This window comes from Notothenia coriiceps, unplaced genomic scaffold (genome assembly GCF_000735185.1).
Source record: "Notothenia coriiceps isolate Sejong01 unplaced genomic scaffold, NC01 NC01_scaffold00000662, whole genome shotgun sequence".
Lineage (NCBI taxonomy): Eukaryota > Metazoa > Chordata > Actinopteri > Perciformes > Nototheniidae > Notothenia > Notothenia coriiceps.
In genome coordinates, this window is record NW_011333363.1 from 158,628 (window position 1) to 171,136 (window position 12,509).

The window sequence follows — 12,509 nt, forward strand, 5'->3', positions numbered from 1 at the left end:
TACGAGTGCTTAGTTAGTATATAAGTGCTTAGTTAGTATACGAGTGCTTAGTTAGTATACGAGTGCTTAGTTAGTATACGAGTGCTTAGTTAGTATACGAGTGCTTAGTTAGTATATAAGTGCTTAGTTAGTATACGAGTGCTTAGTTAGTATGTTAGCGCTTAGTTAGTATATAAGTGCTTAGTTAGTATACGAGTGCTTAGTTAGTATACGAGTGCTTAGTTAGTATACGAGTGCTTAGTTAGTATACGAGTGCTTAGTTAGTATACGAGTGCTTAGTTAGTATACGAGTGCTTAGTTAGTATACGAGTGCTTAGTTAGTATACGAGTGCTTAGTTAGTATATGAGTGCTTAGTTAGTATAAGTGCTTTATTTTTACATGGAATATGGATTAAATATAGATATACCCGTACAATACAATATAATTAAAGAAATATATATATGGGCAGTTACAATGTGCAAAATGGTGAAGGTTGCGCAGGACTGACAGTATTAAAACGAAAAAGATAATCTAACCCTTAGACAAAACCTTGGGTAACAATATATATATATATATGCTAATACCAATAAAGCTATTATAACAACTTAAAAGTATGCACATTTGATTACTTTATTGAAAGATTTCTGACCATCTTGTCAGATTTCTCACATTTTAAGTTTGACAATTATTTCGTAATTTTTTGTAGCTTTTGAAATGTAACATATTTGTTCCTAAAAAGCTTGACTAAACGGTTTCCTAATCTTATGGCTTTGTCTGCCTCTTCATGGAAGCAGACCAAGTCTTTTTTCACGCTGTTGAAGAAGTGCAGGTTGGACGGACAGACACAGATGTTGTTTTTTCAGCCCACGATCGCACTCTTTTGCTTCCTTGGTCCTGTGATCTGCCCGTCCTGTTTGGCTACACTCTGCCCTGCTGCTCACTCTGTGGTTTTGAGGGGCATTTCCGACAGTGAGACCTCCCACCTATCTGCATCACTGAGTGATTCTGCACATGCTACAGATCAAATCTCAATCAGACATAGTGTACAGACATAACAATACAAAAGATCTTTCACACTATCAGCAGATTGTGGAGTTTAGAGATTCCATCTGCTTGTTGGTTACAAATAATGTCATTTTAATCTAAATGAGCGGAATACACCAGGCTTAACTGAGTTTTTCTCTCTTTCCCTCCCTTTCTTTTTCTCTTTCTCTCACATTCTGCTGCCTTTAGTGCTGGTTAAAGACTGTGTGTGTGCTGAGACATAATCCCAGCACTAGCTTCTACCCTCAGGCCAGCGTAGCTTCTCTGGCCGGTTTGCTAGGATGCTACATGGCAGGCGTTCGCTATGCGTTGGAGATCCAGGCTCTTCAGAGGGGCTCAGCTGAGTCCTGCCAGGCTGAGGAAGATGACACTAACCAGTCGGTCTCATCAATCGAGGATGACTTTGTCACAGCCCTGGAGAATCTGGAGGAGGATGACACAGGACACAATCCCTGTACGTTTAACATCTAATGCTTAGTGGCATGTTGTAGCCTGTGGTCTCTTCAGTAGAACATCTTGTGATCCAATCAACTGAATATAGATACTCCTGCTAAAACAAAAAATGGAGATCTGATTTAAAACCCCAATCTGTTTTTTATACCATTATGAATCACATGTGTTTCAGTAGCCAGCATTTGTCAGTTCTTATATATGGCACAGCTAGTTTGGATGTTCCTCTCTTTTATATAATCAAGGCACAATGGATAAACAGCTTTTCTTTGCTTTTATGGATAAATATTCCTCATCTTGAATCCCCTCTTTGTATGTAACGTATATAACCAGTTTCTTTCCCTTTCCATCTCCACAGCTGCAGGCCCCTATCGCCATTTGAAAAAGCGTGACATGGCATCACAGACAATCCCAGCTCACAGAAGAAAAAAGGAATTAGCAGGCTCCCGTATCATCATATGCTCATCGTCGAAGAGAAATGCAGCCAAACAGAGTCCTGGTCCGGATGTCTCTGTCACAGTGCAGAGGTCATCGGGCCTTGAATCCCAGTGGACGTACTGCAGCCCCGGGGCTCGTGTGCCCTCCCCTGTGATCCATGTCAGTGAATCTGAAGACTCTGACGGCTCAAGCCCCAGCCCAATCATATTCCTAGATGAAGTGGGCTATCAGAAGAGCATGCGGGCCAAACTGGACATCCCCCAGGTGCCAGGGGGTCCCAGAGAGCGCGTTGAAGACTCGGACTCTGAAGTCAGTGAGTTCTTTGACAGCTTTGACCAGTTTGATGACCTGGATGAGTTGAGCTCAGATAACTGCACTCTCGCACTGCCTCTGGATGCGATCAGTGCCTCGACGTCACAGAGCAGTGGGTCAGTATCCAAATATGTGTCCAGGGGTTGCTCAACCAAGGGAATGAACCCTCACCGATTTGACCACCCAACTCTCCCAGCCAATGTGAAAAAACCCACTCCTCTGAAACCAGGCTCGCCCTACTCGCTTCACTCTGAGGTGCCTGACTCCCCTCGACCAATGCAGACCCCATCGGACGAGAACGGTGGCCCACTCTTCAGTCCTGTCAGCTCCTCAGCCTTCAGCCCCTTGGTTGACTCTAGTGGACCTCTTGAGTACTTCTGGAAGGCAGAAGAAGATGGACAGGACATCTTAGAGCTACGTAAACCCCAGGATGTCTGCTCTCTGTATAAAACCTACTCAGACTTTGCCAGCAGTCTTTCCAAAGAGATTCTGGGATCTGTGTGTGGCTACCAGTCTGCCGTTGACATCAGTGACAACAAGAATCTCAGCTGTGTCTGCCACAAGGAATTCGAGAACCCTTCAGGATACCTGATGAAGCTCTCAGAAATACAAGAGACGGTAACAGTGGGCGCTCTGCAGAAGAAGTCCCAGTCTCTGAAGGACGGCATTCAGAGGTTTGCCACTGACCTGGTGGAGATGAGCTTGGGCAGCGCGTTGCGAGACCTCCAAAAAGGTGTATCCTCCTGTACCACCACCTTGTGTCACCTGGCTGCCAGGCTCACCTCCTCAGTGTTCCAGATGGCTTTCCAGGAGATCGGTATGCGCCACGCCTACGTGTTGAAAAAAAGGGCAATCAATGGATTGGCTGGCTTCCTGGTTGGAGAGGCTGTATCCGGGGCGCTGAAAGACTTCCTGACAGTGAAGAAGCAGATTTTCCACAGCACAGTGTCACAGTTCGCTGCTGAACTGGCTGAAGAGCTGGTGTTTGAAGGCATTATGGAAGTGTGTCAGTTCTCCCACCCCTCAACCCCTCGCACCCCTAGTGATTGGTCCTTTGGCCAAGGGTACGAGGAGGAGGAGGAAGAGGAGGAGGAGGTGGTTTGCTCTTATGCTTCTGACTTGTCTGAGTCTGTTATCCAAGAGGCCTTCATAGAGCTTTCTCAGGCTGATGTGTCCTTCACTAGCCAAGCAGCTATAAGTGTGTCTCTGGACAACATCTGTTATGTCAGTTCAGAGACCACTGGCGCCCAAACCTGCAGTACCTTTGCAAACCAGCAGGCTCTTAGTTCCAGCTCTGCTGCAGCTGCCCCAGGGCCCTCTGGAGAAGATGCTTCCTGTACGGTGAAGAAAGCCCTGTTCACTGTATCAGGCATGGCCAGCTGTATTCCTGTGCCCAAAGCAGGCCAAGCCCTCACACACATCCATGATTCTGAGGAGACCTGTCAGTATGAGTCTAGCTTGTCAGATATCCAACAAAACAGCCCCAAAAGACTAAATGTGTCTGCCACTGACACACAAACTCACCTTCACAGTCATGGAACTCAGACCCCAACGCCTGGAGAAGACCACTCTCATGGAAAGTCCTCTTTCCAAAACTTCTCTGGCAACATGGTGGATATGATAGTAACTGAAGCGTGTGAGCTAATAACTGCTTCTAAGGTGAAGAAGAGTTTCGGTGACTGTGCTGAATTCTTTACAAAGACTATCGGCAGCAGAAGGGATTCTTCTTCTCAGCAGGAAACTGAAAATGATGAGGCTCCAGATTCCCCTTCAAAGCAGGGCGCTTGCTTCAGATATGTCTGTAGAGATCCTGGATATGTTAGAAACATCATCCCTGTTGAGCAAGCAACACCCCCAAGCATTCCTCACATTTCTTTCCAGACAAGCCAAAATAGAGCCAGCTGTGAGTTAGACGGCAAGAACAAAGGTGTGGCTGAAACACATCCTGTGATGATGCATACCCTTGATGTACCGGGCACCGAGATGGGTGGACAAAGGAGGACATCTGTTCCGGGGGATGACTCGGCTCAAAGCTCTGGACAAAAGTCTGGCGGGACTCCCGGCCCTCCTCCTTCTACCCCTCAGCAGCCCAGCGAGGTGTCCAAAGAGAAACAGATTAAACAGTTCTCAAAGAAGCTGAAAAGCAAGCTAGCCAAGGAATTTTCCCCCGCTACCCCACCTCCCACTCCTCACTATCAGCCTGAGCCTGGCCCAGGGCCAAAAGACATCTCCCCCGAGGCAGACAAGGCTGAATTCATGCTTAAGTTGATGAGGTCTCTCTCTGAGGAGGCAGATGGCAATGAGGATGAAGAGGTTGAAGAATTGGCAGAAGAGGGTGGAGCCGATGGCACTAACAAATGTCCAGAGACAGGAAGTGGCCGACGGGATTCAAACCAGATGTCCGCTCGCAGAATGTCCCACAAGGAAGCTTTACATTATGCCGAGCGGTTGGCTTGCCATATAGTCTCAATGGCAACAGAGATGGACACTTTGGGAGTAGCGGAAGAAGAAGGAGAGATGAGCAAAGGCAGTGGAAGAAGGAGAGACAGTGTGGCTCAGTTCTCAGAGCAAACCCTAAACACCTTGTGGGTTTATGCCGGGGAGGTGGCCGGAGAAGTCATCAATGACGTGAAGAGGATGGTGAGCTCTGCACAGCAATGTCCATATCACAAAGACCTCAGAAGAAGGAGCTTTGAGAGATCTAGCTCTGAATCTTTGCATCACCAGTCTCCTCCTGGGGCAGAGCAGAGCAAAGACTGGAGGGTAGGGCGGCTGGCTGAGCAGTGGTCTAATGACCTGATAGCCTCGGTCTTCCGGTCTCCTCCCTCCACTTCAAGCACGATGTCAAGCTCCAGCTCTGGCCTGTCCTCTGAGTATCCGAGCTGTGAGAGTGTGACGGACGAATACGCTGGCTACCTCATTAGGGTTCTGAAAAAGGAGGGAGGCAACAGGGAGTTAGTGCTGGACCAGTATGCGAGTCGTTTGGCCTACCGCTCCATAAAACTGGGCTTGGCTCATGCCAGTCGCAAGATTAAGAAGAGATCCTCCAGCACCCGGCTTCACTCTTCCAGGTCGCTGCCCGATGAATGGAAAGTGTCTGGAAGTGAGGCCTCGACACCCAAGAACAGAGATGAGTCGGTGGTTAGTCCCTCAAGTGACGCAGCTCAGTGTTGTTGCAGTGACTCTGAAGAGCAGAGCCAAAGGGAGTACATGGATCTGCTCAACTTTGCAGAGTCGTTAGCGTACAACATCACCTGCGATGTGACCCGCAAGCTGCATCTTTCCTCTGCACGACTTCCCAAGTCTCTCACTGACTCCTGTCTTTATAAGAAGTCCAAACTTGAAGACATGGCAGAGAACCTCATCAGGAACTCCTTCTCCTGCCCCCTGTTGTCCAATGAGGCGAAGAGCAAGCAGTACCACAGTACAGGAAGCCTGTATGACGGTGGCTACAGGGGTCAGGCGATGCAGGTTATTGAGCATTATGCCAGGAAAATAGTTGATGACACTCTGAAGATGAGCATGGCTTCAGTTGGACAGTCATCCCGGGAGCACCAGAGAAACCAAGGCCACGAGAGACACTCTCACACCCAGAGGTTGTCTGAGGGCCAATCGCTGGGCCATGCTCTTGGGGAGAGGACATGCCGTTATTGTCAGGTCCAGGAGTGCCCATACTGCACCAAACCTAGCAGGCACCACCACCAGCCTGTACTTCAGAGGAGGAGAAGAAGGGAAGACGGTCAGGCAAGAGCTGAGCGTCTCCCCAGCCTGGAGATTCCCAAGATCCACATCGACCTGGACCACAGGGCAATGTTTGCAGAGGAGATGGTGTCGATGGCAATGGAGACAGCTAAACGTGAGCTGAGCAACACCAGCCTGAACGCAGACAGCGGCATCGGGCATGATGGAGCCAGCTATGCTGAGAGTCTCACTGCTGAGATCATGACGTCGGCCATATCCAACATCTGCCTGCCCGGCAACATCAGGTAACCAACCGTGATTCAGTCTAGTGGTTCTCTTTGATTTTTTTTCATTTCAATAGGTTTTCGTTTGATGGCTAGAGCAACAAATACCTAGTGTAGCTTTTAAGGAGCTTTGTTAAGTTGACTTTTGCCTATACTGTATATACGCAACGTGATTCTTATCGACTTCAAATTTAAGGGGTTTTTTCTTAGCCGTTTTCTTCACCCTTCCAACAAGTTTCATGAAAATCCTTAAAACTCCTTAAATACTACGCTTTAAAGCTGCTTCTAGATGTTTAGTATGTTTATATGTTTTTCATATGTATATGTATATGTTACTTTACCTATAGGTGCTTTCACACCGAGTACTTTGCCGTACTTAGTTCCCAGGACTTAGTTCATCAGATCGCGTTCAGACCGGAATAAGTCCCTGGGGATGGATTAGGCAAATGAAGCCGCTGAATTCACTTCTTCTGCTTTGGGTTTACTGGCAGGCCGCAAACCACTCCACCGCTCCCATGTTTTTTGTGTTGCCATAAGTTAGTCTCTCTCCATTGGTGCGCTGGACTAATGCTAATAATGCTAATGCCAGCAAATAAAATGGCGGCTTCACAAAACTTTTCCGAGTTTTACGGGGCGTGGTTTGCAATTCCGTTTTTGTTTTTAAAAGCTTTTTGTCTTCTTTCATTTTTTGGTGTACAATTCCCATGTTTTTAAAAGCTGTTCCTCTTCTTCCATCCCTCTGTGTGTTTAGCTTCCCCTGTAGGGAAGTTGCTGAGTCGTCCGTGTCCCAGCAGCTGAGTGTGGGAGACGACAGTCTGGGCAGCTGGTCTAACCTGAGCTTTGAAGATGAGCATCAGGACGATAACAGCAGCTTCCTGCACCTCAGCGACAGGTAGACAACCACTACCTTTCTCATACATAACATATCAAATACCCAGTTTCCTGCTGGGTACCTGTTGCAGATTTACACTAATACCCTTAATCTATTCAAAAAAATATATATATTAGTGTTTGGATCTGGCCAATGTTGTAGTATATGTATTAACACACATCTGGTTTTACTATTGCTGTGATATTATGAATAATAATAATAATCTTTATTTGTATAGCACCTTTCATACAATAAGTGCAGTTCAAGGTGCTTCACATAGACATTTCACAGAAAATTGACATCACACAGAATACAGTTACCAGTTAAAAACAAACTAAAAATAGCATAGAGTAGACTACATTTAGTAGGATAAATGCAAATCTGCACACAATCAGATGACAGGTTAAAATGCATCCCAGTGCATTGAGAAAGTGCAGGAGTTTGCTTCCTAAAAGGCTCAATTGTACAAATGTGTTTTGATTTTTTTTTAAGGACTTCCACCGAATACTTACTTTATATCATGAGCTGGCTATCTACTGGTAGTGGCTTGCTAGCTCTTCCAGTCTTTCCTTATTCTGCTTTTTTAGGTGACGATAAACTATGTTTGTGCTGATAAGTAAGCATATTTAAAAACACAGATTCTTTTTTAGTGTTACTAAAAAATGTTACTGGCCATCTTTACATTTTATACCAGTAGCAGCAGTATTAAAACCCCTGCTGTTTTGTCTCTCCCAGAGTTTCCCAGCAAGTATGCAGCGATAATTTCTTTGATATGATGACAGCTGCTGCTGCTTTAATCTCACAGGAGATAGAGTTGCTTTTCCTAACAGCGTGGCAACAACAGGTGGCACATTATTCCATCTCTCTCCCACATACTGTATGTGCCCGCTGTGTTTGAACAATCTAGTCATCAGCTCTTAAAAATATTTCAAAGATAAGATACAGAAAGATAAGATAATCTAGGATATCAGGGAATATACATTTTCTATGTATTTAAATTGACAAACTTTTACACAACTCATTCAGTATAAACCAACTCTCATGTATCCAGTAGTATGTCCACTACCCCCCAAATGTATGCATTTCTTTAATAAAGCCTTGCTATTTAAAAAACCTCGGCATTAAAGGTAGGGTAGGTAGGTAAGAATGGAGAAACCAGCTCGAGTGCGCTACAATTTGAAAATACACAACCGGAAAAGATCAGCCCCTTCCTTCAGACTTCCTTACAGAGCCCCTCCTCCAACACACACGAACGCGCACATGACCAATGAGATAAGTTTGTGCAGATGGAAGGCTGACAGGCAGGTAGGCCATCCAGTTATTTTAGCCGGGCCGGCTCAGATGATTGGTCGTGCTTTTTACAGCGCCACGGCTTCCACAGATGACATTAGTTTATGTATTTATTGTCAAAGCATTTAATGTATTCATTGCTATCGGGATGTTAAGAGCATTCCATGGAATATAACTAGGGCTGTCATTCGATTAAAATATTTAATCGCGATTAATCGGATGATGTCCATAGTTAATCGCAATTATTTTGTCTGTTCTAAATGTACCTTAGAGGAATATTTTTCTAGTTTTTAATACTCTTATCAACATATGAGTGGACAAATATGCTTTATGCAAATGTTTGTCTATTATCATTGGAACAATGACAAATATTCTTCTGAATATTTTCAATACAACAAACTGGAACCTCTCTCTCTCTCTTACACTTCTCCCAACCCTGTGTACTTCTCTGCACTGAGCCAGTTGCTCAAACAGACAAGCCTGTTTACAGTTGTCGGCGAAATGTGCCCCCTCCTCTGTCTTCATAACAGTCAAAGCATGAGACTGAAGTTCCCACTGTGGGTCAAAATAATGCGCTGTGATCTGCAGTCGACACGTTGGATGCGATCCAAATGATCTCACGCAGCCCCTCGTCCTCCACAATGTTAAGCTGTAGCCACCCATTTAGCTATCGCTGCTGTTGTCCAGGCGTCTCCACGGCAAACTTTCAAGCGTGGTCTGCCGCAAGCGAGCAGCAGGAGCGGGGCTGTCAGCATCAGCTGTGTGCATGGCTTGCTGTTTAAAACAACTTTTTTTGTATCCATATCTGTCGCTAGAATCTCCCACCATCCAACTAACAGCAACAACGTCCAGCCTTTGGGCTCTGAAACTACCGGGCGGGCCGAGGACAAATACACATGGGTTAATCGCACGTTCAAATACTTAGTTATTATTAGGCATTAAAAAATAATTGCGTTAACTTGAGAGCCCTAAATATAACAAAGTGTTTCTGAAGTGAATTACCTACCCCACCTTTAGCAGTATTCAAGGTAACACAGGGTGAGTAAATGATACACAAATAGTCATTGTGGAGGTGAAGTATTCCTTTAAAAAACGTGGTTATTACTTGTGAATCTGTGCTGTCCATTTCCTCAGACCCAGAAGAATAGAGGAACATTTGGTATCGCTAGTGTCAGACATTGTTTAGCAGGAGTCTCCTGTGGTTGCAGCGCGAGGCTTCCCAAGGTCAGCGCAGGGCACAGTGTATTGTTTGGGATTCTCATTTAGACCTCACTGCCAAAACGCAATTCTAAAACACACCACAGGGATAAGCACCGAGTAGTAGTTGTGACAGAACCGGCCCTTCTGTTCTTGGATGGACATCAGTGCTATATTTGTGTATGTATGTAAAAAAGAAAGAGAGTGAGTGAGTTTCGGCGCTCTAAGGTCTGCTGCCTCTGGGAATATAGCGGTTGAGATTTCTGGCAGAAGTGGATATCTCCATGGATGCAAAACTGACAACATTTGCATTTCTTTCCCAGGAAACACAATGTGTTAGCATGTAGTTATGTTGCCATCAGGGCCAAGTCAATGGACCAAAATATTGTGGAAAGGTGTGTCTTTGAGGGCTCTTTTCACTTCGGGCGGTGATTCAAAAGGATCAAAGTAATCTTTTGTCTCTCTTCAAATTCCCACTGCAACCAAAACCCGATCCCACTGAAACTCGGCAGATGAAATAACGGGAAGATGAAACAAAAACACCTTGAAGGGTTTATTAAGACACTGATGATGGACTAAATGAATCAGCTCTCACCATGTGTCAGTCCCTCTCCCCGCAGATAGAAAGCTATGTGAGGTCATGCAGATTAATAGAGCTATTTATAGGTATCAGAAATGTACCGTGAGCGCTGCAGGCCACAGTGTGCAGGTTCCAGCCAGCAGGCTAATCATTGGCTAATTGCAGAGTGTGCGTTGTTGTGCTTTTGTTGTCAGCTGGTTGTCTTGGTGGAACCCGCAGGATTTACCGGATTATGTAAAGACAAGAATGCCATGATCTCACGTTTTGAGCCTTTAAGCAACAAATGGTTTCCATCAACATTTACAGAGGATTCAGTGACGGTGGAAAAACCTGCATCATTTGGAGAATCCTCCCTTTTGATTTAAAGGGACACCATCTCAAATATTTCCTCTTACCTGTAGCGTCCTTTATTATTATAACATATTGTGCCGTAGTTGCCCAGTGTTGGTGATTGTGTCCGTAAAGATGTCGACCTTTTCTTGAATATAATTCCCAACAATCCTGACTGATATCATGAAATCTAGAAAAATATATTTATTTGTTCTAAGTGTATGTTTCAGCGCTTTTTGTGCCATCTATTTCCATTATATTGGAGAGGAGACAAAGCTCTCTATGCCCAATGTCTGCAACACTTCTCTCACCTAGACGTTGCAGATTGATTACAGGTTACAGGAACAATACCACATTAGATAAGATTACATTTTATGGTCATTGCACTGAGTACAAGAACTGGGACAATGAAATGCAGTTAGCATCTAATCTAATTGCCGTGTCATTTAGATATGACAGATATAAAAAGCTCAAGTATATCAACTGTATTAAAAGATACAAACACTAGCAGTGGTATACATGTTGAATACACCATAAAGATAGAACAGTATAATATAGACAGTCGTATAAATATGGATACGATATTGAGCAGTTTAAAACACTTTGTATATACTGTATACCCTGTATTCTATTCTATAGTGGTGCATAACTGCCCTTCTCTCTCCAGCAGCAATGGGAACAGCAGCAGTTGGAGCAGTCTGGGTCTGGAGGGGGAGGCGTGTGAGGAGCGCATGTCCTTCTCCCCTTCTGACAGGTTGGTCAAACACCCGTTACACATGGGGGGGTCAGAAAGAAAACTGTCCAGTCATTGAGTTTACTATGAAGCCAAAAAGAAAGCATGTCAAACATCCAGCAGTGGAAAATCTCAGCAGGAAATTGGAGACAGGGAATTGCTTCATCATATATTTCATTTGGATTTATACTTCGTCTCATACTAGGAACCACCAGTCCCGTGCATGACCACACAAAGCTCCAAACATCAATAGTCCTGACATATGCTTGTTGATGTCTGTGTGTGATGTATTGCTCAAGATGTGCTGTTTCTGCACTGCTTGCATGTGATGTTGTTGCTTATTAGGACCATTTATGATATGGTTATATGTCAGGGGTCTTTCCCTAAATGCATGTATGCTATTTGACAGTTTAAACCTACTAATAGATTGTAATTTTATTTGTGTAGGTGCAAATTCATGAAAAACCCCTGAGATTGAATTCAGCATTAACACAGTGAATCTGTACTGCAAGCCATTTATAAACATGCCGTGGTTTTTCAGAATGGTGGATGTGTGTTTGCATGTTTAGCAGTGCAGAAATATCAATCACCATGATCATCAACATGTGCTTGTAGGAAGCCGCAATACCATCAGAGTTTGAGACTCTTACCACTGAACAGCAATCATTTCAATGCAAAACCCTGCCACATTTTTTTTTTTTTTAAACAACTTCCATGTTTTTCTGGGTTTCATTTACCATCAACGACAGGGTGTCCGCGGGGTCTTAAAAAGTTTTAAAAGTTGATAAATCAATTTAGCAAAAATTAAGTCTATTGAAAAGTATTAAAAAGTATTAAAGGGCATTTTCCAAGGTGTTACATTTTGTAGCTTGTTTTCAATAAGTCTATAAATTGTCCAAAGAGGTTGTATTCTACAGTCTGCCTGAATGTAATCATTGCGTAGGTGTGTAGTGTGATTCTGTGTAGTTTATTTATGGCATCCCGTTGGATTTGACGTGATCTGAACAGGACATCGCACGCTCACTGCTTGATAGCTGCGGAGGTCCGTTTACGCCGGTTGCTAAGCAACATCGTTATGGGGAAATGCAAGTCTGCGTCCAAATGATTGGAAGATAAGGAGGAAGGACAATCAATACTGTATATAGTCAATGTGAGGTAAAGTGTGTCGCCAAGGTAACCGGTTAAAACTCGAAGTGGCGATGAGGTCTTAAAATGTATGGAAAGGGTCTTAAAAAAGGTCTTACATCTGACTTCAGGATTCCTGCATACACCCTGGCATAACACACTACAGGAGAGGGTTAACCCCCAAAAATCATAAT

General features: G+C 44.3%; 1 protein-coding gene across 1 annotated transcript; it reads left to right on the forward strand.

Moving 5' to 3' along the window:
- Positions 1–701: 701 nt before the first annotated feature.
- akap11 (A kinase (PRKA) anchor protein 11) lies at positions 702–11,211 on the forward strand (the record flags this gene model as incomplete). Its single annotated transcript, XM_010783277.1, has 5 exons — positions 702–949; positions 1,214–1,478; positions 1,833–6,210; positions 6,941–7,081; positions 11,125–11,211. Coding segments are annotated over exons 2-5 (4,772 nt in total), but the record flags the coding sequence as incomplete, so codon positions are not given.
- Positions 11,212–12,509: the final 1,298 nt, after the last annotated feature.